Source organism: Bos mutus, chromosome 16 (genome assembly GCF_027580195.1).
Source record: "Bos mutus isolate GX-2022 chromosome 16, NWIPB_WYAK_1.1, whole genome shotgun sequence".
Lineage (NCBI taxonomy): Eukaryota > Metazoa > Chordata > Mammalia > Artiodactyla > Bovidae > Bos > Bos mutus.
In genome coordinates, this window is record NC_091632.1 from 24,834,642 (window position 1) to 24,859,521 (window position 24,880).

The following is a 24,880-nucleotide window of genomic DNA, read 5'->3' on the forward strand; positions in this document are numbered from 1 at the left end:
ACTGCTAAGACCAAAGGTACTCAGGCTGACTAAAAAGACCTAAAGGAAAAGTGCTGTCAGTGGCTCTTACCTCACAGATCTGGCGTGCTGCATTTGTGGTCAGGCGAGCGGTCTCTGTTTGCTGAGTGGCTATTTTACATGTTGCTTCCTGCAGGACTTCAGTCATATCCCGTTGTGACTTAACCACCTGCTGTAATGATTCCGCATGGACCTGTTAATAAAAGTGGGGGAAAGATAACTTTCTTTATGTCTAATTTCATCCTATCCAAATTAGTTTTAACATGTAAATCAGTTTCATGGATCAACTGCCTTGTTGAGGCCGGGGGGACCAAACTTTGACTATCTGGATTTCAAGTCTTAAAATTTAGAGTTTAAAATCTGGAATCTTAAAATCACTGCTGAAGTTTAAGTCTTAACTCCACTCTTTACAAGTTGATGTGTCTGTAGACAAGTAACTACCATGTACTTCCATTTCCATTTCTCTAAATTGAGGATAAATCTTGACGTGACTACTTAAATTTCACAAGGTGACTATTAGAGTCAAATGACATAAAATCAACTCATGGGATAATGTACTAAAACATTATTATTTACATCTTTCCTTATGCCTCCTATAAAATTAAAAGAAATCTAAAGTGATTTCAAGGATAGAAATTTGTAAAAGAAGCTACCTGAGCTGCTTTGCTTCGGGTTTCTTCTAATTGTCGCTGACATTCCAGAGCCTCTTGTTCAGCCTTCAACTTCAAAAGGGCCAAGTCTCTTTCATGGCGTTGTTGCTGTGCCTTCAGAAATAAAGAAATGATCAACTATTAATTCTAAGATACTAAACTATTTTAATGCAGAAATTATATTAAATGGAAAGCTGTTTTCCTAACACAAATCTTTTGAAGCAACCCATGAGAGCCTAAAGGAAAGAGAGTAAATAGCATACACATCAACCCTTTATTATTTATCTAAAGTATTTAGTTGCACTCATCTCACACGCTAGTAAAGTAATGCTCAAAATTCTCCAAGCCAGGCTTCAGCAATATGTGAACCGTGAACTTCCTGATGTTCAAGCTGGTTTTAGAAAAGGCAGAGGAACCAGAGACCAAATTGCCAACATCTGCTGATCATGGAAAAAGCAAGAGAGTTCCAGAAAAACATCTATTTCTACTTTATTGACTATGCCAAAGCCTTTGACTGTGTGGATCACAGTAAACTGTGGAAAATTCTGAAAGAGATGGGAATACCAGACCACCTGATCTGCCTCTTGAGAAATTTGTATGCAGGTCAGGAAGCAACAGTTAGAACTGGACATGGAACAACAGACTAGTTCCAAATAGGAAAAGGAGTACATCAGGGCTGTATATTGTCACCCTGTTTATTTAACTTATATGCAGAGTACTTCATGAGAAACGCTGGACTGGAAGAAACACAAGCTGGAGTCAAGATTGCCAGGAGAAATATCAATCACCTCAGATATGCAGATGACACCACCCTTATGGCAGAAAGTGAAGAGGAACTAAAAAGCCTCTTGATGAAAGTGAAAGTGGAGAGTGAAAAAGTTGGCTTAAAGCTCAACATTCAGAAAACGAAGATCATGGCATCTGGTCCCATCACTTCATGGGAAATAGATGGGGAAACAGTGGAAACAGTGTCAGACTTTATTTTTCTGGGCTCCAAAATCACTGCAGATGGTGACTGCAGCCATGAAATTAAAAGACGCTTACTCCTTGGAAGCAAAGTTATGACCAACCTAGATAGCACATTCAAAAGCAGAGACATTACTTTGCCAACAAAGGTTCGTCTAGTCAAGGCTGTGGTTTTTCCTGTGGTTATGTATGGATGTGAGAGTTGGACTGTGAAGAAGGCTGAGCACTGAAGAACTGATGCTTTTAAACTGCGGTGTTGGAGAAGACTCTTGAGAGTCCCTTGGACTGCAAGGAGATCCAACCAGTCCATTCTGAAGGAGATCAGCCCTGGGATTTCTTTGGAAGGAGTGATGCTAAAGCTGAAACTCCAGTACTTTGGCCACCTCATGCGAAGAGTTGACTCAATGGAAAAGACTCTGATGCTGGGAGGGATTGGGGGCAAGAGGAGAAGGGGACGACAGAGGATGAGATGGCTGGATGGCATCACTGACTTGATGGACGTGAGTCTGAGTGAACTCCGGGAGTTGGTGATGGACAGGGAGGCCTGGCGTGCTGCAATTCATGGGGTCGCAAAGAGTCGGACATGACTGAGTGACTGATCTGATCTGATCTGAAAGTATTTAGTGACCACCACCTGTTTGTCAAATAATATAATAGAAAAAAATTTCCAAGGCATACAGAACTAAGAACTGATATCAAAAAGCTTATTTAAAACAAAAGTTACAGGCAGCTCTTTGGAGGACATTAAAACATCCTACATGTAAAAATAAAAATAATGCTTCATAAGTCACAATTTTATGACTCCTTTGACTTTGCAGGAGCAGCTTCATTAAAACATCACCCCAAAGGTCTCCTTTTTAACACTTTCTTACAATTATTCCATATAATGTTATCTATAAATTTATATATTATTATCTCTTCTAGAATGGTGCTAAATAATATAGATTCTCTAAAGGTGGTAAGTTTACATATGAAGTCATACAATGCCCTGGCCATATGTGGAAACCCGGAGTTACAATAAATCCCTAAAATACTACATAGTATCAGTGGTTCAGATTTCAAGGAAAAGATGGCAGCTGCAAAAGGGCTATTTCTCAATCCATTGATTTTTTAACAAAGGTGGAATTAGCTCCTCTCCACTGTTCGCCAGTGAGCATTTAGAAGTGTCTGGAGAGCTTTTACTGTCACAATGAATGGACAGCACTGTTGTTATTTACTGGGAGGAGTGAAGGAAGGCTGAATAGTTCCACTCAAAAAAACTATCTAGATATTTTAAGATGGAACTAGAAAATCAAATTAAAAATAAAAGAAAAGATTTATCGTCAAGAAGACATAAAATTTAAGAATAACTTTTAAAAAGTGTAACATCTCTACACTGAAAATTATAGTTGAGAGAAATATCTAAAAAACCTAAACAAACAGAGAAAGATATTATGTTCATGAACTACAAGATGCAATACTGTTAAGATGTGAATTCTTCCCAAACTGATCTGTAGATTCAATGTCAATCAAATCAAAATTACACCAGGCTTTTAAAAAACTGTGGTAGAACCTGACAAACTGATTCTAGAAGTTAGACAGAAAAAACAAAGAAAAGTTGAAATCATCTTGAGGGAAGAACAAAACTGGAGTAATTACAGCCTGATTTCAAGACCCACTATGGGAGAGAGGGATAAATTTGGAGATTGGGATTAACATATACACACTACTATATATAAAATAGATAATTAAATAACTAATAAAGACCCACTGCATAGCACAGGGAACTTTACTCAATAAACTGTAATGGCCTAAATGGGAAAAGAACCTAAAAAAGAGTGGCTATTATGCATATGTATAACTGATTCACTTTGCTGTACACCCGAAACAGAACGTTGTAAATCAGCTATATTCCAATAAAAATTTTTTAATTGAAAAAATAAAAGAAAGAAGAAAAAAGACTCACTCTGAAGTTATTGTAAAACAGTATGGTACTAGACAAATAGGTCAATGGAAAAGAACAGAATGCAAAAGCAGACCAACACATATATGATTACTTAATTGTTGATAAAGGTGTCAAGGTAATTTAAGAAAATGGTGCTAGTACAACCAAACATCTGAATGGGAGGGAAAGGATTAACTTTGACCCATTTCTCACAATTCTTAATTAACTTGAAATAGCTCACACACTTAAATATAAAGGCAAAACTATAAAGTTTTGGGGAAAAACATAAAAGAATATCTTTGTTAGAGTATCTTAATATCTTAGGGTAAGGAAAGATTTCTTAGAATACAAAGAGCACTACCCATAAAAGAAAAAAATTAAAAACTAGACTTCATCAAAATTAAAATCTTCTGCTCTTCAAAAAACAGAGTTTAAAAAAATGAAAAGGCAAGGCTAGGGTGTGAGTGAAAGTGAAAGTCACTCAGTCATGTCCAACTCTTTGTGACCCCATGGACTACAGAGCCTATGGAATTCTCCAGGCCAGAATACTGGAGTGGGTAGCCTTTCCGTTCTCCAGGGGATCTTCCCAACCCAGGGACCAAACCCAGATCTCCCACATTGCAGGCACAGCTGAGCCAGCTGAGCCACAAGGGAAGCCCAAGAATACTGGAGTGGGTAGTCTATCCCTCCTCCAGTAGATCTTTGTGACCCAGGAATCGAATTGGGATCTCCTGCACTGCAGGCGGATTCTGTACCAACTGAACTATCAGGGAAGCCCCAAGTCTAGGATGGATAGCAATATTAGAGATAGATCTGAAAAGGATTTGTTCTAGAACATATACAGAACTCCTACAACTCAATAATTAAAAGACAAATATCCCAATTATCAAAGAGGCAAATGATTTGCTCACATATTCACAAAAGAAGATACAAGAAGAATCATAAATATACCAAAAGATCAATTTCATCAGTCATGAAATGCAAATTAAAAACCATAATGAGATACTACCTCACCCTCACTAGAATGACTAGAATACACAATAACAGCAAAGAAACAACACAACTAGAACTCTCATATAACTGCCATCAGAGTATAAGATGTTACAATTATTTTGGAAAAAAGAATGGCATTTTCTCATAAATATATACTTAACCCAAGCAATTACACTCCTAAGTATTTAAGCAAGAAAAGTAAAATTTTGTATCGTACACAGAGAATTGGAAAAAAAAAATTCACAGCAGGAATATTTATGATAGCCAAAAGCTGGAAATAATACAAATGTACACCAACAAAGAGAATGGATAAATGAATTTTATCCATTCATCCATTTAAATATTTATCCATTTAAATTCATCCAAATGAATTTAAATGGATAAATATACGTGATATAATCATCAGTGGAATGTTACTCAGCAAAAAAACCAAAAGCACCATACATGCAACAAAATGGATCAATCTTAAAAATGTTATGCTGCATAAAATAAACTAAACACAACACATTACAAAGTATACTTCCATTTTATGAAGTTCTAGAACTGGCAGAAGGAGAAGGCAATGGCACCCCACTCCAGTACTCTTGCCTAGAAAATCCCATGGACGGAGGAGCCCGGTGGGCTGCTGTCCGTGGGGTCGCTAAAGAGTCGGACACGACTGAGCAACTTTACTTTCATTTTTCACTTTCATGCATTGGAGAAGGAAATGGCAACCCACTCCAGTGTTCTTGCCTGGAGAATCCCAGGGACGGGGGAACCTGATGGGCTGCCATCTATGGGGTCACGCAGAGTCAGACACGACTGAAGCGACTTAGCAGCAGCAGCAGAACTGGCAGAAATAAACTATGGTGATATGAATCAGAATACTAATTGCCTCTGGGTGGTGAGATTAACTGAAAAGGGGCCTGGGTGAACCTTCTGGAGTGATAAAAGTGTAATACATTTTGATTAAGGTGGTTGTTACATGCTCAAAATTCATCAAATTATACACTTAAAATCTGTGTATTTTATTATATGCAAATGTCACCTCAGTTTTTTTTTTAAGATACCAATAGCATCTCCACCAAGGAACACTAAGATTTTTGTTAGCTTCCTTAAGGAAAAGTCCTATTATCCTGGTACTACCAAACACTTAGAGCTCAGAAACTTTTCAGTACAAATAAAGTATTAAAAAAAACAAAACAAAACTAAGTCATTTCTGACTTGTCACACAAAAAGAGAAAATATTGAAAAATTTTGATAAGCCAATTTTCACACTGTAACAAAAAAAGGTAAAGAATGTGGAAAATGAAGTATTTGAAAGAGAATGACTGTATTACTGTTCTGTTGCCAAATACTGCATGTTTAATTATCTTTTTAGCATATGACAGTTTTTCTCAAGATTATTTACAGGTACTGTGTGACAAGACTATTTTTTCTACTTAGCACTTTAAAGTTTCGTGTTTTCTTTTTAACTCATCATTAAGATCATTTTAAATAGCAAAGAAAAGAGGAAAAAAAACACAGAAAGCTAAAGAAAATTCCACAAATACCTTTATGATCTGAGCCAGAGACACGCTCTCCTGTTGAGCAAGTGAAACTCCTCTAACTCTTTCTACATCTGATAGTTGACGCACGGACTCCTCAATGGCACTCAAGTAACTGAGTTCTGCTGCCATCCGATGCTGGAGGCCAGCAGGAGAAAAGCGCTTAGAACCTGGAAGACATATAATTGTCATATATAAAAGTTCATGTGAAATTACATCTGATTTCTAAAATTCATTTCTTAAGGTCCAAAAACAAGTCTGCTATCCTTTGTAGGAAAGACAGTGACGTTTTAGTACATAGTATTCTACTAGCTACTTTTTTTGAGTGTGTATGCATGTGAACGTACGTATAAACCATGCCAGTGTACATAATACATACACAAGACACATTTTTCAAGTGTCTTTTGACTGATGCTGGCTAGATGGGAAAAATCACCACTACTGAATCTCTCATGCTTTTCAATATTTATTTTCTGGCACAATTTTTGTTTAATACTTCAAATAGTAATTGCATTCACTTGAAGTAACATTCCTCTATGGTTTAACTGAAATAAATTTTTAGAAATAAATTCATATCCTATTTTTAAAATTACAGCTGCATGGATCTACTTGCCTGGTGTTGACGCCATCTCTGTTGTCGTTCTGCTGGCAGCCAGGTTCACGTCAGCAAAAGTTGCATTAGGCTTAAACCCTGTTGGAGTCACTACTATTGAGGATTTAGATCTTTCTAATGAAGTTCCTGGAAGGTCAAACTGCAACAGTTTCTGAGAACTTGGAGATATGGGAGAAGTTGGAGTTTTCTGAGATCTTCCCTTATCTGATGAGACACTACAAGTTTGTTTCATAAAGACATTAGAGACAGGAAATCTACTTCAAAAACCATCTAAACAATAAGAACAACATGTAAAACTTATTAACATTAGCTTTAAAAAGCTTTGATTTATTCATTTTAACAGAGTTGCTACACTGAATAAATGACTATGAGTACTCCTTTTATTGCTAGATTTACAGAGGGGAAGAAGCTAGGGACAAGCCCTGCTCAAAATAATATGGAAAAGGAGTCTTTTGATTAAATTGGGACTAAACTCCTTCCTCTACAATGTAATTTACTATGAATCACTTATTTTAGTAGCAGGCAAAATCCTCTAGAATACTAAAATCTTATAAAGCAATAAAACTACAAACATATAAAAAAAGCAAGGTAAAGCCTATTTCATAAAAATACCTTAAAATGTCTCTGAAAGAGAATATCATTTTATGTTAAAAAATTTAAAATGACAAAACTACTTTTGTTATTACTTTTATTAACCAAAAAGTCACAGCAAAGTTTCATACTAACCATCTCTAAATATATATGTCCATTTGTTTCTTTCCACTTTTTAATGCTATAGTTCTTTCCTGAACTTTCTAAGAAGTAACCTCTCATAGCAGTTTTATTAAAACAACTCAAAGCATTTAATTCAACACAAGGCACAGGTCAAGTCCTTCTTTGATAAATTAAGCTCATTAAAGGTAATGTTTCTGATAACAAAAAGCATGTTGCTTTGCACTAAAGATTTATATACTGACTCAAATATCCTATAAAGCATGTTAGCAGTTAGCATATTTCAACATACTAAAGCAAGCTTACTTTTAGCTTTAATAAAACTATGACATGGTTTTAAAAGGTAAAAATTTCTCTTATACCAGCATTTAAATTTGAATAAAAGTAGTCTTCAGAGGCACTTACTAGCTTCCAGTAACCTTTAATTTTCTGAAGTTTAGAGAAATACTGTTTTTAACAGTCTGACAATTTATAGAACATAGAAAGAATTATCATCGCTTCTGTTTCCTAATAGATTTCCCTGAAAGAATTCCAACACAATATTAAAACAAAGTATTCATAAGAGGAGAGGGAAAAAGTTGGCTTAAAGCTCAACATTCAGAAAACAAAGATCATGGCATCCAGTCCCATCACTTCATGGCAAATAGATGGGGAAACAGTGGCAGACTTTATTTTTGGGGGCTCCAAAATCACTGCAGATGGTGATACAGCCATGAAATTAAAAGACAGTTACTCCCTGGAAGAAAAGTTATGACCAACCTAGACAGCATATTAAAAAGCAGAGACATTACTTTGCCAACAAAGGTCCATGTACTCAAGGCTATGGTTTTTCCAGTAGTCATGTATGGATGTGAGAGTTGGGACTATAAAGAAAGCTGAGCGCAGAAGAATTGATGCTTCTGAACTGTGGTGTTGGAGAAGACTCTTGAGAGTCCCTTGGACTGCAAGGAGATCCAACAAGTCCATCCTAAAGGAAATCAGTCCTGAATGTTCACTGGAAGGACTGATGCTGAAGCTCAATATTCCAATTGCTGAAACTCTAATACTTTGGCCACCTGATGCGAAGAGGTGACTCATTTGAAAAGACCCTGATGCTGGGAAAGATCGAAGGCAGGAGGAGAACGGGATGACAGAGGATGAGATGGTTGGATGACATCACCGACTCAATGGACGTGAGTTTGAGTAATCTCCGGGAGCTGGTGATGGACAGGGAGGCCTGGCGTGCTGCAGTCCATGGGGTCACAAAGAGTCCGATATGACTGAGCAACTAAACTGAACTGAACTGACTCATAAGATAAATCTCACCATATGGATTTACAAGATGAATTCATATTTGCTCTGCAGAGACTTACCTAGACTAGCTGTTTCCAATGATATTAATAAGTTTTCTAAAATATAAAAAAGAAACAAAGGAAAAGAATGTGGACACAGAAAGTGTCTATAGCCAAATAAGACAATATAAGTTAAATAATTTTTTAAAAAAACTGGACTCCTTTGTATCAAATCCTTAAATTGTTTTATCCACTGTCAAATTCCATAGGTGAGGAAGTAGGGGGTCTAGACTATAGCATGGGGCATTTATCAACTTATTTGGCTCTGGAGTTTTAGAAATGTTTAACTTTGTAAATTTTGCCAGTTAAATCATCAGGTATCTCTTAAGGAAAGGTAAAGTTTTCTGAATTCCAAAATCATTGACAAAGAAATTAAAATTCAACTTTAGACACAGGAATGATGGTATTAATAATATGGCACTATCTGCAACATGAAAGCACTAACAATGATTGTCTGTATGTAACACTGTATTGGAAAAAGCAAATAGTTTTAAAGTAAAAAAATAAGTCCATGCCTTCTCAGAGCTTAAATTTCCAGAAGAACAGAACCAGCATAGCAGATAAAAGTCATGGAGACAGAGCAGGAATTGTACATGAAGCAATAGTTATTTGTAAGCAATAGGCTAAGTGCATAATATATTACAGTGTGCAAGTTACACAATCAATTTAAGAGATTTCAAAATCTAATTGTCTAATAAGTTGAGCATAAGCGAAAAGTTCAGAGGTACAAATAAACAATGATACCAAAAGGGTACTAAGTGGTTATGTTTAAAGAGTGGAAGAATACAGTTGAGAAGAAAAATTGCATAAACAAAGGAAGTAAGACAGTCTTTGGTAGCCTAGTGATAACACTTCAAATAAAGTTAAGCTCTAAGTGTTGATCTGTCGGGTAATTGTGAGCTCCAGAGTATTCTAAGGAGAGTAGTTGCTTGGTCAAATGACTGAGTGAAGAAAACAACTGTGAAAATTGTGTTTGGAATAGAAGAGTGGATTGTGCTAGAGGCAAAGAATTCCTGTAGCAGTAGCTATAATAGTTTAGGTGAGAGATGAGTATATTCTATAATATAAAGACTAGAGCTATGAACAAAACTATAAAAAATACATAAATTTACTAAGTGAATTCTCTGAGCATCAATGATATTATAACTTTAATGAAATACAAATTCCAGTATAAAATATGCATAACTTTACCTCAAAGAATGCCCAGAAATTTCTTCCAAAGTGCTATCGGTATCAAGAGTCTGCTCATAATCTTTCACAGAAAGTTTGCTACTGGTCCCAGATTTCTTTCCTTGATGAGAGCCACGTTCTGAACCAGAGTGTACTTTTTCTTCATCAACAAGTGAGTTCTGAATATTTCCAGTGAGTGAATCTAGCCCTGTAAAGTAAATTTCTTATAAAACTGATTCCCAGTATTAGAAGCTACTAAGAGATAACACCTAGATTTCAATAAAATAATGAAAAACACAAACCAGAATATCTTAAAATGGACTTTAATGCAGTTCTTTCTTTACTTCCATATAAGGGAAGTGACATTTCTTCCATTAATATCTACTTGCTATTAAAAAATAAACTGTTTTTAAATCAAATGGTTCAGAAAAAAGACAAGCATATTAAATAAGAATGAAGTACTACTCTATCCCTGTAAGAAAGTAACCACCACCACATTTTTAAGGGTAAAACTCAGAGGTGAGAGAAAAAGGTTATCAACTGTCAACTAAACTACATAATCCTTTTGAAAAACTCTATGGTAAGAACTACGCACCCAGATTTACAAAACTGTTCATATTCTCTGAACAATTATTCTCTGATTCAAAATAATTTTACTTATATGGGTATCTTAAGGAGACTGTTGAAACAAAAGTTGTACATGACATTCAAAGTATAACTTTATAATTAAAAAAATTTCAACCTCCATTACCAGCAATAGAATTGTCTAAATTACATAGATAATAGTAACTTGAATAAAGAAACAGCTTTTTGTAATTTGAACACATACATTACCTTATTGCTCTTAAACACCTTATGAAGTAGGTATTGTATGTTTAATTTGCTGATGCAGTAACTAGAGATCTATGAGGCTAAATAACTTAAGGAATCATGGTTGACAGCAGAAATAGGACATAAACCCAGACTTTAGGGCATTGTTCATCTTGATGATATGCTTCAATAGCAGCAAAGAAAAATGCACGCTATGTTTAAAAAAAAAAAAAAGGCACAAAAGAACCGTGTACACATTTTAATGGCAGCTAAATTTTTTTAATCTGGTTTTTAAATGGTTAAAGATCAAAAGACAATGGAAAAGTAAAAAACAAATTATGCTGCACTCCCATGTTCATAGCAGCATTATTCACAATAGCCAAAAGGCAGAAGCAACTCAAATGTCCTTCAACAATGACTGCATAAGCAGAACTGGCATATACATATAATGAAATATTATTCAGTCTTAAAAAAGGACATTTTGACACATGTTACAACATGCATGAACTTTGACAACATTACGCTAAATAAAACAAGCCATTTGGTCACAAAAGAACAATAGTATCATTACATATCTATATGAGGTACCTAGAATAGACAAATTCATAGAAACACAATGGCAGAGGGGAGAATGAAAGCTATTATTTAGTGGGCATAGAGTTCTAGTTTGGAATAATGAAACAGCTGTGATGAATGAAATGGTGACAGTTGCACACTGTGAATGTACCTAATGATACTGAACTACACACTTAACCACATAGACAGAAAATAGAATGGGGGCTGCCAGGGGCTGGAAAGGGGGGAACAGGGAATCACTGTTTAATAGGTATAGAGAGTTTCAGTACAGGAGGATGAAGTAGTTCTGGAGGTGGATAGTAGTGAAACTTAGTTGTAAACAGTGTGAATAAATTAAATGCCACTGAATGGTTCACTTAAAAATGGTTAAAATGGCAAATTTTATGTTAGCTATGTTTGTCACACAGAAAATAAATTTTAAAATTAAGCTACATTATTCTGTAGTGATGGTAATAAAGTAACAATTTTTCATCAAAATTTGGTTTGAAAAGGAAAAACTTGAACAGTCTTACCATGTGAAAAATATTAAACCCAAGTACCAAAGAAATGCAAATCAATGAGATGCCATTTTTCAATATCAGATTAGCAAATATTTTTGAAGTAATGTAACCTTGACTGTCATTCAGCACACACATGAAATAATACTCACACACCATTTTCATGGGAGTGCAAACTCATATATTCTTTGTTTTTTAATTTATTAATTGGAAGAAAACTGCTTTACAACATTATGACAATTTCTGCCATACAACAATGTAAATCAGCCACAGTTATACATACATCAACTCCCTCTTGAGCTTCCCTCCCCTCCCCGCATCCTACTCCTTTAGATCATCACAGATCACCTGGCTGGGATCCCTGTGTTATATAGCAACTTCTCACCAGCTATCTATTTTACACATGGTAGTGTATATATGCTGATGCTACTTTCTCTATTTGTTCCACTGTCCTTCCTCCACTGTGTCCACAAGTCTGTTCTCAGTATCTGCATCTCCATTCCTTCCCTAAAAATAGGTTCATCAATATCACTTTTCTAGATACCATTTATGTGCAATAATATGATATTTCTCTTTCTGATATACTTCACTCTGTAAATCTACCACCTAACTAGAACTGGCTCAAATTCATTCTTTTTTTTACGGCTGAGTATATTCCATTGTGTGTGTGTATATGTATATGTGTGTGTGTGTGTGTGTATGCCACATCTTTATCCATTCATCTGTCAATGGACATCCAGATTACTTCCATATTCTAGCTATTGTAAATAGTGCTGCAATGAACTGGGATACATGTGTCTTTTTCATTTATGGTTTTCACACAGTATATGACCAGTAGTGGAATTGCTAGGTCATATGGTAGCTTTATTCCTAGTTTTTTAAGGAATCATATATCCTTTCTTAAGGACAACTCAAAAAATACATAAAAATAATTTTCCAGCCAAACCCTTGACAGCGGAATTCTTCATAGCAATTTATCCTAGGAAGCTACGTGAGGATGTATACAATGAATTAAATATGCTAGTCAGTATATCATAATGAGGAGAAAAATACAAATAGGACTGTCCATCAATTAGAAAGGATTCTACAATCTAAAATCTATTTATGACCCCTAGGCTAGAAACAAGCTGTTAATACTGGTTATCTCTAACTTTACCATAATAAAGATGCACTCTTATAGAATAAAAACAATTCATTCACTTAATATATTATTTTTTAAAATACACAATTTAAAAACTGTTCATTTCAAAAAACTAGAAATCGTAGACAATACAATGGTCTATGCAAGAAAGATCTAAACTCCATTCAAGGGACCTATATGCAAAGAAATCATCTGCCCCTAGTTTAAAAGATTTCCAAATGAAAGTATATTTATATGTTTTAAAGTTAAATTAACATAATTTTTTTCTTATGATTACCACTTTCATCTACTCTTTTCATCAACATTGAGGAAGTGAGTGAGCATGCACTCTTTTTCACCACCAGATCGAAGTATATGCAACAAAATGTATACATCTTAGAACTTTGGGATAAGATACTAAGTTTAAGTTGATGCTGTGGTAAGTAAAATATATGGGTTTTCTTAAGGCACTGTGAGAAGGAATCAGGGAAACTGAAAACCATAAAAAATTACCTGTATTTCACCTAATCAAGGATTAGCTTATAATTTTTAAAACTTACACTGAATCATATTGTTTACGCTCATAATTTAATATATCATGATATCTTAAGTTGTACAATATATTATAGTAAAACATAAACTTGATTTATAAGTTAGAAGTCAGAATCTAGGTTTTGCCAATAACTAGTTAGTAACCTTCAGAGAAGGCCATGGTACCCCACTCCAGTACTCTTGCCTGGAAAATCCCGTGGACAGAGGAGCCTGGTAGGCTGTAGTCCATAGGGTTGCGAAGAGTCGGACACGACTAAGCGACTTCACTTTCACTTTTCACTTTCATGCATTGGAGAAGGAAATGGCAACCCACTCCAGTGTTCTTGCCTGGAGAATCTCAGGGATAGGGGAGCCTGGTGGGCTGCTGTCTATGGGGTCACACAGTTGGACATGACTGAAGCGACTTAGCAGCAGCAGTTAGTAACCTTAGGTGAGAAACTAACATAATAAAGCATAACAACTGCAAAATAAAAAAAACTGAGCAAAATCATTTCCTGAAATGTATTCTGCTGAATTTGTATGTAACATGCTAACTGAAGAACTGATTCTGTGGTCAAATAAATTTGAAAAATATCACACTATAGTCTCATCCTCATCCTAAATAATCCATATCAGCATATTAAAAGTATTGATAAGTCCTGTTAGAAAGAAGCCTGTTTCACTCTAAAAGCATTTCCCAGGTTTGTGCAATCATGGGAGTTCTTTTGTTCTCAGAACACCTATGAAGCGGCCTATTGCAGTGAATCAGTATTTCACAAGAAAAGACAGGCTTTGAGAAGTGTTGATAAAATGATGTCTAATGTTCTAATCTGTTTTAAAGAACACTTCCAATGTGCAAGAGAGTTATACCTCTCCTTGCCAGAGACAACACAAAAAAAGAAAACTACAGCAAAGTATCACTGATGAACACAGGTGCCAAAATCCTCAACAAAATTTCAGCAAACAGAATTCAGTAACACATCAAAAAGCTCATACACCATGATCAAGTTGGGTCTATTCTGGTGATGCAAGGATTCTTCAATATACGCAAATCAATCAATGTGATACACCATATTAAACTGAAAGACAAAAACCATATGATAATCTCAATAGCCACAGAAAAAGCCTTTGACAAAATTCAGCACCCATTTATAACTAAAATCTTCAAAAAATGGGCATAGAAGGAACATACCTCAACATAGTAAAGATCATATATGATAAGCCTATAGCAAACATTATTCTCAATAGTGAAAAACTGAAAGCTTTCCCCCTAAGGTCAGGAACAAGACAAGGGTGTCCACTTTCACCATTATTATTCAACATAGTTCTCAAAATCCTAGCTACAGCAATCAAAGAATAAAAAGAAATAAAAGGAATCCAGATTGGAAAAGAAGAAGTAAACCCTACATAGAAAACTCTAAAGATAGTATCAGAAAATTACTAGAGCTAATCAGTGAGGTTAAGAAAAGTTGCAGAAAAAAAAAAAAAAAGTTGCAGAATACAAAATCAATATACAGAAATCACTTGCATTTCTATATACTAACAATTAAAAAACAGAAAGAGCAATTAAGGAATCAATCCCATTCATCATTGCAACAAAAAGAATATCTAGGAATAAACTTACCTAAGGCCACTCGTGCCTGGAGAATCCCATGGAGGGAGGAGCCTGGTAGGCTACAGTCCATGGGGTCGCAAAGAGTCGGACATGACTGAGCGACTTCACTTTCACTTTCAAGGAGACAAAAGAACTATACACAGAAAACTGTATGAAACTGATGAAAGAAATCAAAGATGACATAACCAGATGGGAGAGACATTCCATGTTCCTGGGTAGGAAAGTGAAAATGACTATGCTACCAAACACAACCTATAGATTCAATGCAATCCCTATCAAATTACCAATGGCATTTTTCACAGAACTAGATCAAAAAATTTCACAGCTCATATACAAACACAAATAACCCCAAATAGCCAAAGCAGTCTTGAGTAAGAAGAATAGAGATGGAGGAATCAACCTTCCTGACTTCAGATTATATTACAAAGTTACAGTCATCAAGACAGTATGGTACTGGCACAAAAACAGAAATATAGACCAATGGAACAAGACAGAAAGTCCAGAAATAAACCCATGCACCTATGGGTACCTTATCTTTGACAAAGGAGGTAAGAATATACAATGGGGAAAGACAGCCTCTTCAATAAATGGTGCTGGGAAAACGGGACAGCTACATGTAAAAGAATAAAATTAGAACACTTCCTAACACCATACACAGAAACAAACTCAAAATGGATTAAAGACCTAAATGTAAGACCAGAAACTATAAAATTCTTAGAGGAAAACATACGCAGATCACTCAGTGACATAAATCAAAAAGATCCTGTATGACCCACCTCCTAGAGTAATGGAAATAAAAACCAAAGTAAACAAGTGGGACCTGATTAAACTTAAAAGCTATTGCACAGCAAAGGAAGCTATAAGCAAGGTGATAAGACAACCCTCAGAATGGAAGAAAATAATAGCAAATGAAACAACTGATAAAGGATTAATTTCCCAAATATACAAGCAGCTCATACAACTCAATGCAAGAAAAACAAACAACCCAATCAAAAAGTAGGGAATAGACCTAAACAGACATTTCTTCAAAGAAGACATAAAGATGGCTAACAAACACATGAAAAGATGCTCAACATCGCTCATTATTAAAGAAATGCAAATCAAAACCACAATGAGATATCACCTCACACTGGTCAGAATGGCCCTCATCAAAAAGTCTACAAACAATAAATGCTGGAGAGGGTGTGGAGAAAAGGAACACTCTTGCACTGTTGGTGGGAATATAAATTGATACAGTCAATATGGAAGACAATATGGAGATTACTTAAAAAACTAGGAATAAACCACCATATGACCCAGCAATCCCACTCGTAGGCATATACCCTGAGGAAATAAAAACTGAAAAAGACACATGTATCCCAGTTTCTTGCAGCACTATTTACAATAACTAGAACATGGAAGCAACCTAGATGTCCATCGACAGATGAATGGATAAAGAAGTTGTGGTACATACACACAATGGAATATTACTCAGCCATAAAAAAGGAACACATTTGAGTCAGTTCTGATGAGGTGGATGAACCTAGAACCTATTATACAGAGTGAAGTGAGTCAGAAAGAGAAAGATAAATATCTATTCTAATACACATATACAGAATCTAAAAAAATGTTACTGTAAGAATTTATATACAGGGCAGCAATGGAGAAACAGATATAGAAAATAGACTTATGGACATGGGGTGAGGGGAGGAGAGGGGAGGAAAGAGTAACATGGAAATTTACATTATCATATGTAAAACTGTCAGACAGACAACAGGAATTTGCTGTATGGCTCAGGAAACTCAAACAAGGACTCTATATCAACCTAGAGGTGTGGGATGGGGAGGGAGATGAGAAGGAGATTCAAAAGGGAGGGGATATATGCATACCTATGGCTGATTCATGTTGAGATCTGACAGAAAACATCAAAATTCTGTAAAGCAATTATCGTTCAATAAAAAAATTAAAATTAAAAGAAAAAAATCTCTCCTAGCAGTCTCACATTGGAAGTATAAAGTGGCACTAGCTTTCTGAAGAGCTATTCAGCAAAATGTATCCAAATTTTAAGCAAGTTATACTCATTGTCCATTATCTTCCTTCTAGGATTTTCTCTTAAAAGAACCAGATCAATGTGTAAAGATGCATTTGTAAGGCTATTCAATGCCTTACAGTGTTTATTATAGAAAATGCAGCAGTGTTTATTACAGAAAAGAAAGAATCTAAATGTCCAGCAATGGGGAACTGGATAACAAATTACAATACATTCAAACAACAGAACACTAGGTAGCCACTGGGCTTCCCGGGTGGCACAGTGGTAAAGAATCGGTCTGCAATGCAGGAGATGCGGGTTTGCTCTCTGTGTTTGGAAGATCCCCTAGAGAAAGAAACGGCAACCCACTACAGTATTCCTGCCTGGGAAATCCCATGGACAGAGGAGCCTGGTGGGCTACAGTCCATGGTGTTGCAAAAAGATTCAGACTTAGTGACTAAACAACAAACAAGGAAGCCCTTAAAAAGGGTTAACCATATTTACTAACAGAGAAAGGTTTCTGTAACCCATTGACAGGAAAAAAAAAAATCACATAAAATGTGATCTCATACATGTAACATTTTCTATTTACATATGCCTACTAACTGTCTAGAAGTATTCTCACTAAAAATGTTAACATTTCACATGCATTGAGATATCTATTCTTAAAAAAACAAAAACTACAAAACAAGCGTTAGTATATGTGTGGAGAAACTGGAACCCTTGTACATTACTGGTGAGAATGTAAAATGTTATAGCTAAAATATAGAAATGACTTTTTATCCAGCAAGTCTACAGTTGGATATATACACAAAAGAACTGGAAGTAGGGACTCAAACAGTATTTGTACACCAATGTTCATGTCCATATTACTCACAATAGCTAAAATGATGAAACAACCAAGATACCCATAAACTGATCAAAGAATACACAAAATGTGGTATATCCATATAATGGGATATTATTCAGCCTTAAAAAGGGAGGACATTCTGATACATGCAACAATGTGGATGAAATCTGAAGATGCTATGCTAAATGAAATAAGCCAGACACAAAAAGAATATTGGACGATGCCACTTATATGAAGTACCTAGAGTAGTCAAATTTAGCAACAGAAAGTAGAACAGTGGTTAGCAGCAGCTCAGGGAAGGGAAATTACTGTTTAATGGGTTCCAAGTTTCAGCATGGCAGGATGAAAAAGTTCTGGAGTTGGGTAATGATGATGGTTGTGGAACACAATGAACATGCTTATTAACAGTACTGAATTCAACACTTGAAAATGGTTAAAATGATAAGTTTACATTATGTATATTTTATCACAGTAAAATAAAATCTAAAAAGACATTAACATTGGTTATCTCTAGGTGGAGGGAATACAGATGATTTTTCATTTTTAAATAGCTTTCTATATTTATACATTTGTCCTCCCCAGTCTTTTTTTTTTTAACTCAACAAGCAATTTTTTACTATTAGAAAAAATAATTGTGGAAGCAAAATCATTCCCTAGAGACCATCCTGTGAATCTAAGAGGCCTTTGCCTAATGACTGTTATCTTCTCATCATTAGGCCTACTGAGCAAATTATAGCCAGTAGAACTGAGGGGACTGAAAGGTATTCTCAATTAGTCAAGAATGCCAAAGGGCCAGCTACTGTGGCAAGTACTGAGATGTACATATTATATATGTAGGCTTCAAAATTACCATAGAAAGCATTTATTATCATCTTCCCTTTGTAGATACAGAAATTTGACCATTATATTTAACAACACTCAGAAACATACAGGATACAAAGTTTTTAAAAAGCAGCTGCAAAATATTATTTCATTAAAATGCATGTGGGAGTGTGCCTGGTTTTATGTACATATTGGAAAAACAGGCACCAAAAACATCAATAGTAGTTATCTCTGAGGAGAAGAATCAACAGTGGTTTATAATTGTTGTACAGTTGTTTTTCTACAACTTTTAATATTTTACCATTGTTAATGTATTCCTTTCATAGTAAGCAAAAGATTTATAATGCTATATATCAAAAGGTATTATTGTAATGATAAGTAAGTATGAAAGTCAATTATACTATTATCATAATGAAGTTATCTAACTTATGAAATCAAATTGTTAACTTTAGATCAGTCACAAAGCCACTGGTAAAGAGAAAAAGATCATCACACAGATTCCACTTACATTCTATCTTTTCTTTTTTTCCTTTCTTCCCTTTAGAAGAAGAAGAAGGAGACGATGCAGCAGACTGGGCCCCTGATGAGTGCTGGGAAGTAACATCCACAGAGGAGAGATCATAGGCAGACTTTCTGCTAGAATGATCCTCCTGAATGCCTAAACTGTGACCCCCAATACTGTCAAAGAATAAGTAACAGTGGTTAAAGAAAAAAAAAGTTTCAACTCACAGCTAAAACTATAGATATTTTAAAATCTATTTAGTCACAAAGAGAATATAACTATAATCAAAGATGCTTTCCACTTGTCTTGTTTTGTCAGTACCAGAAGCCTGCATTATTCCCTATGGATCAATTTATTACTGAGAAAAGTCTTAGGCAGTTTTTTACTGAAGTGAAACCAATAAAAATGGGTAATTCGGACACATAAAAGAAAAAAATATAATGCTGGATACTGAAAAATGTGAGCTCAATTTCTATTCAAATGTATAATTTATTATTTTCCTTCTAACAATCTTATAGGGAATAATATGTTCTACTCCAACTCAGAAATAAAATATAATAAATCATATTGATTGGTGATACTAAACATTACCACAATTAAATCCTTACACATCTTGATTAAAAAATAAACCTTTTCTTTGAAGTTCAAAATTTAAAACTACACTTCTGCTATAATCTTAATAATACTTATTTTCATTAATCCAGCTATATATAACTAATTTTTTGATTAAATTTTTTACAGGATAATTACTTTATAATAATGTGATGGTTTTTGCTATATATCAACAGCAACAGGCATTAGAGACACACGTGTTCCCTCCCTCTTGAATCCCTCCTTCTACTTTCCTCCCCATCCCACCCCTCTAGGCTGTCACGAGCACCGGCTTTGGGTTCTCTGCATCATACACTGAACTCCCACGGGCTATTTATTTTACATACGGTAGGTATATGTTTCAATGCTATTCTCTCAAATCATCCCACTCTCCCCTTCTCCCACTTTGTCCAAAAGTCTGTTCTTTATGTCTGTGTGTCCTTTGCTGCCCTGCATGTAGGATCATCATTACTATCTTTCTAGATTTCATATATATGAGGATATAACTAATTTTTAAAAGATCATCCAATAATTTTATGTGCATTACAATTTGTAATGTGTGAAGAAAATTATACTGCATGTGAGTGACTACAGATTATTTTATATGGTAACAAAATTTAGGGAGGAAATTCTCTGGCGAAATATGATTCACATACTATATGACACTGTACAAGTAACAACCTTAGGACTTCAGTTTCCTCTCTCAAGTATGAATAGTAACAAAATATTTATCATATCAGGCTACTAGAAGAATGAGTTCATACAGGGAAAGCCCAATCAGTCCTCTTAGTAACTTAACACATTAAAGTGAAAGTGTCAGTTGTTCAGTTGTGTCCAACTCTTTATGACCCAATGGACTGTAGCCCACCAGGCTCCTCTGACCATGGGATTCTCCAGGCAAGAATACTGGAGTGGGTTGTCATTTCCTTCTCCAGGGGATCTTCCCCATCCAGGGGTCAAACCCTGGTCTCCCGCATTACAGGCAGATTCTTTACTGACTGAGCCACCAGGGAAGTCCCTTGTACATTAACTGCTCAATAAATATTAACATTATAATATCGCTACTATTCAAAGATTTGCAAAGTTTTTGATGCTATTCCAATTATAAAAAAATTTACTGATTACTTAGGATCATGTAGTGCTGGAGAAGACTCTTGAGAGTCCCTTGGACTGCAAGGAGATGAAACCAGTCCATCCTAAAGGAAATCAGTCCTGAATATTCATTGGAAGGACTGAAGTTGAAGCTGAAACTCCAATCCTTTGGCCACATGATGTGAAGAAATGACTCATCTGAAAAGACCCTGATGCTAGGAAAGATTGAAGGTGGGAGGAGAAGGAAATGACAGAGGATGAGGTGGGTTGGATGGCATCGCCGACTCAATGGACATGAATTTGAGTTAACTCTGGGAGTTGATGATGGACAGGGAAGCCTGGCATGCTGCAGTCCATGGGGTCGCAAAGAGTCAGACATTACTGAGTGACTGAACTGAATAGGATCATGGAGCCAAGTGTTTAGCTAGTCATCTTCAACTCCGTTATAGAAAACCATTTCTTAATCATCTCACATTAACACACCATGGGATAATTTTCCCAATACTAACCTCGACCGGGGATTCACAGATTGATTTAACAATCTATATTTTGTTTATTATGTGCCAGACTCATTCCAAGTACTTTGTATTTCACTGAACATTCATAACACTTAAACAGAGAAGAAAACTGAGGCACAGGGAGATAAACAACATGCCCAAAGACAAACTAGTAGTCAGTATTTAAACCCACGTGGTCTGGATCCAGAGCCCATGCTCTTAATAACTACTAGGCTATGCAGCTTCTACATGATCTTCAAACAAGCAAAATCTGACTTATATCCAGACCTCAGTTCTCTTTTGTACATTTGTCTCACTCTTCAGATTTTATTCCATACTGTTAACACAGTCTTACTTGGGTTCAAGAGCTGACTTTCTTTCTGTCAAAGTCCCACTCCCTGCAGAGGAGACAAAATCATCTTCATAGGAAATGCTGCTTAAAGGGGTTGTGATGGCATTCAAAGGCCGTGATGCTGATGTTCCTCTTTCCAACCTGTCTTCAAATTCTGTCAAAAGTAGTAATTGAAATGTGTTTTAAAATAAAAATTTAAAAAACTACAAGCAAAGCATTCCACAACCTGGGGATTAACAACATGGATTTAGGAATATTTTAGTTTTCTTTTATTAGCTCTTCTTTTCAAGTTATCTTTATATCTGATAATACATTTTTAACTTTTTATTTGGGAAATTTTCAAACATATATGACAGTAGAGAGTCATATAATGAAACTAATGCATCCATTATCCAGCTTTAACAAATAGCAACACAAACTTCATACTCCCTCCATCTGTAATTCTCCTCAAATATTACTTTGAAACAAATCCCAGATAACATCTCAACTCTAAATATTTCAGTATAACTATAATATCTTAATGAAAATCTAATAGAAGGATTTAAAAACAAATCCAACCTTCTTGTGGAAAAAAAATTGAGGGGGTTGATTTACAAGCACTTTGCTTTAATCAAAAGAACTTTAATATTCAAAGAACTTGAAAATGACCACTTATAGAAATAAGTGTTAAACAAAAGAGATAAACAGGCACATATAGGTCTGCACAAGATCAAATGAAATAGCTAACTATGAATTCTAGTCAAATGTAATGGGAAACCCAATTAAGCATAAGATGAAAAGATGAAATCAATTCATCTGTCAGATAAATCGTTCACTATATAGAATGGAAATGAAAAAAAAAAAAAACCCCAGTATCCATAGCCTATTTCAGGTTCAGCCTCACTCACTCTCCAACCTGGGAATTCTAAGGTGATATTAGCATAAGATGGGTAGAATCCACCTATGGTAGGAAGGACAAAGAAAGGAACTTGAAGGAATTGAGTCTGCCACACAAAAGGAAATGCTGCATTGCAGGATCTCAGGGATCACAAGGGTACCTTAAAAGTTATTATTTTAGGACCCAAATATACAGCTACATTACTGTTCAAAGTCTGTTTTTAGCATTCGTTTAGACAAACAATAACAAATTTGCTTCCATATTAGAAATGTTACTACAGCTGCCCCTCTCAATTCTTGACCATTATAGTCCCAAAGATCTATTTGTTATGAGTCACACACAAATCACCATTTTAAGAAATACATATATTTTCTATCTAAATATATAACTCTGGCCAGAGTAACCCAAGTATACACTTGATAATATACCAATCTTGAACATCATCTAAGAATTTCTCTGAATCAGACCAAAATTTCCATAACCATCAATCAACTACTGTTTTAATCACAACAGCTAAAAAATAAAATTTTAAAGATTAAATTACAATACTCTAGTTGAAGCTTGCAGATAATTGAGATTAATTTAGACAATGATATATCTCTACTACCCTTATAATGAATGATGAAAATCTGTAGTTAAGTATTATCTTGTACAGGATTGCAAAATAATTTATCCTAAGATAACATACTGGAGAAGGAAACGGCACCCCACTCCAGTACTCTTGCCTGGAAAATCCCATGGACGGAGAAGCCTGGTAGGCTGCAGTCCATGGGGTCGCTACGAGTTGGATACAACTTCACTTTCACTTTTCACTTTCATGCATTGGAGGAAATGGCAACCCACTCCAGTGTTCTTGCCTGGAGAATCCCAGAGACGGGGGAGCCTGGTGGGCTGCCATCTATGAGGTCACACAGAGTCGGACACGACTGAAGCGACTTAGCAGCAGTAACAGCAGCAAGATAACATACAAATATTACAAGGGTTACTATTTTTCTCACCTTTTCCATATAACTTATATGATTTTGTAAAAATATTAATGACACTATGTGGACTTCCCTTTGCCAATTCTTCCCATGGTCCTTTGGTTTGTGTACCACCTATAGGCCCAAAGAGTGGTAAGAATTTTTCAGCTTCCTTCTGAAACTCTTTGATGGGTTCATAAGCATTTCTTTCTCCAGCACAAAATTCCTTTTCTTTCAAGATCTCTGTTAACTTCAAAGGGGATTGTTCATCTCGATGTCCTTCTTCTTCAGAGAGACTGCCCTCACTAAGAAGAGGCCCTTCACTGACGGAATCTATGCTGGAACCAAGAGACATCTTGGCTTTGTCTTGAGAACAAACTTGCATATCAGAGCCAGAAGAGTCGGTCTGCCTCTTACACAACTGCGCTAGCAGCCCTTCTGGTTTGGGTCCAGGAGATCTCATTCTGAGGTTTGATATGGCACTATGAGGTCTTATCATCTCAGGAAGCTTTTTAAATTCACTGAGGTTGCCTACACCAGGAAGATCATCATCAAAAGTTGCATGAGATACACAGGTTCCCAGCATCTTTTGAATTCGAGCAGAGAAAACATCTTCTGCATCCTCTTTCACAGGTGGACTTATAGCCTTGGTCCAATGTCCATCTTCTTGTGGTGTTCGCTGCACATCACACTCAGTGTTCCATACTGACCCATAGTTAATGCTAGCCCCAGCTAATTTTCTGGCTTCACTTTCAATCCTGCTGGATAAAGAAGCAGCTGTTGCTTTCAAGGCTTCAATACGATCCAGTTTACTTTTATATTGGCTAGCACTAGATTTTAACAAGGCATCTGGATGAGCAGTTGGTGAGGTCAGATATGGTTGAGGTGTAAAAGTTAACGGCCCCGAAGCCATATTATGATTCTTCCTCGTTGGTAAAATGGATTCTAAATCCTTATGCAAAATTCCTACATGCTCTAGATTCAAGAGATGGGAAAGTAAACTTCCAGCTGTCCCAACAAGAGGCTGTGGTTGAGGATGGTGGAGTCGTGGACTTAGTCTGTCAGGCTGCATCCATGAAGGATCCATCAGGTCCTTTCTGGAAATGAAAGTTACAATATGTTAACACAGGACCTCATAATTAAGCCATCCTTTTCTTTTTTAAAGTTTTGCATTTGCTGATTATAAGAATAATGTGTAGCCACTGCAAAAAAAAAAAAAAAAAATGAGGACAACAACAACAAAGGATGAAAAGGATAAAGATCACTCATAGCTAAC

The 24,880-nt window shown here is 35.7% G+C and overlaps 1 protein-coding gene across 4 annotated transcripts in view; it reads right to left on the reverse strand.

Moving 5' to 3' along the window:
• CEP350 (centrosomal protein 350) overlaps positions 1-24,880 on the reverse strand; it is a 160,546-nt gene that overhangs the window by 77,592 nt on the left and 58,074 nt on the right. For all 4 annotated transcript variants that reach the window (XM_070384846.1, XM_070384847.1, XM_070384848.1 and 1 more), the window contains 8 exons: positions 23,641-24,701; positions 21,769-21,919; positions 19,240-19,409; positions 9,924-10,110; positions 6,691-6,905; positions 6,084-6,247; positions 672-782; positions 71-211 (listed from right to left, as the gene is read on the reverse strand). In XM_070384846.1, the coding sequence (XP_070240947.1) occupies positions 71-211; positions 672-782; positions 6,084-6,247; positions 6,691-6,905; positions 9,924-10,110; positions 19,240-19,409; positions 21,769-21,919; positions 23,641-24,701 (2,200 nt within the window). The remainder of the gene's footprint in view (positions 1-70; positions 212-671; positions 783-6,083; positions 6,248-6,690; positions 6,906-9,923; positions 10,111-19,239; positions 19,410-21,768; positions 21,920-23,640; positions 24,702-24,880) is intronic.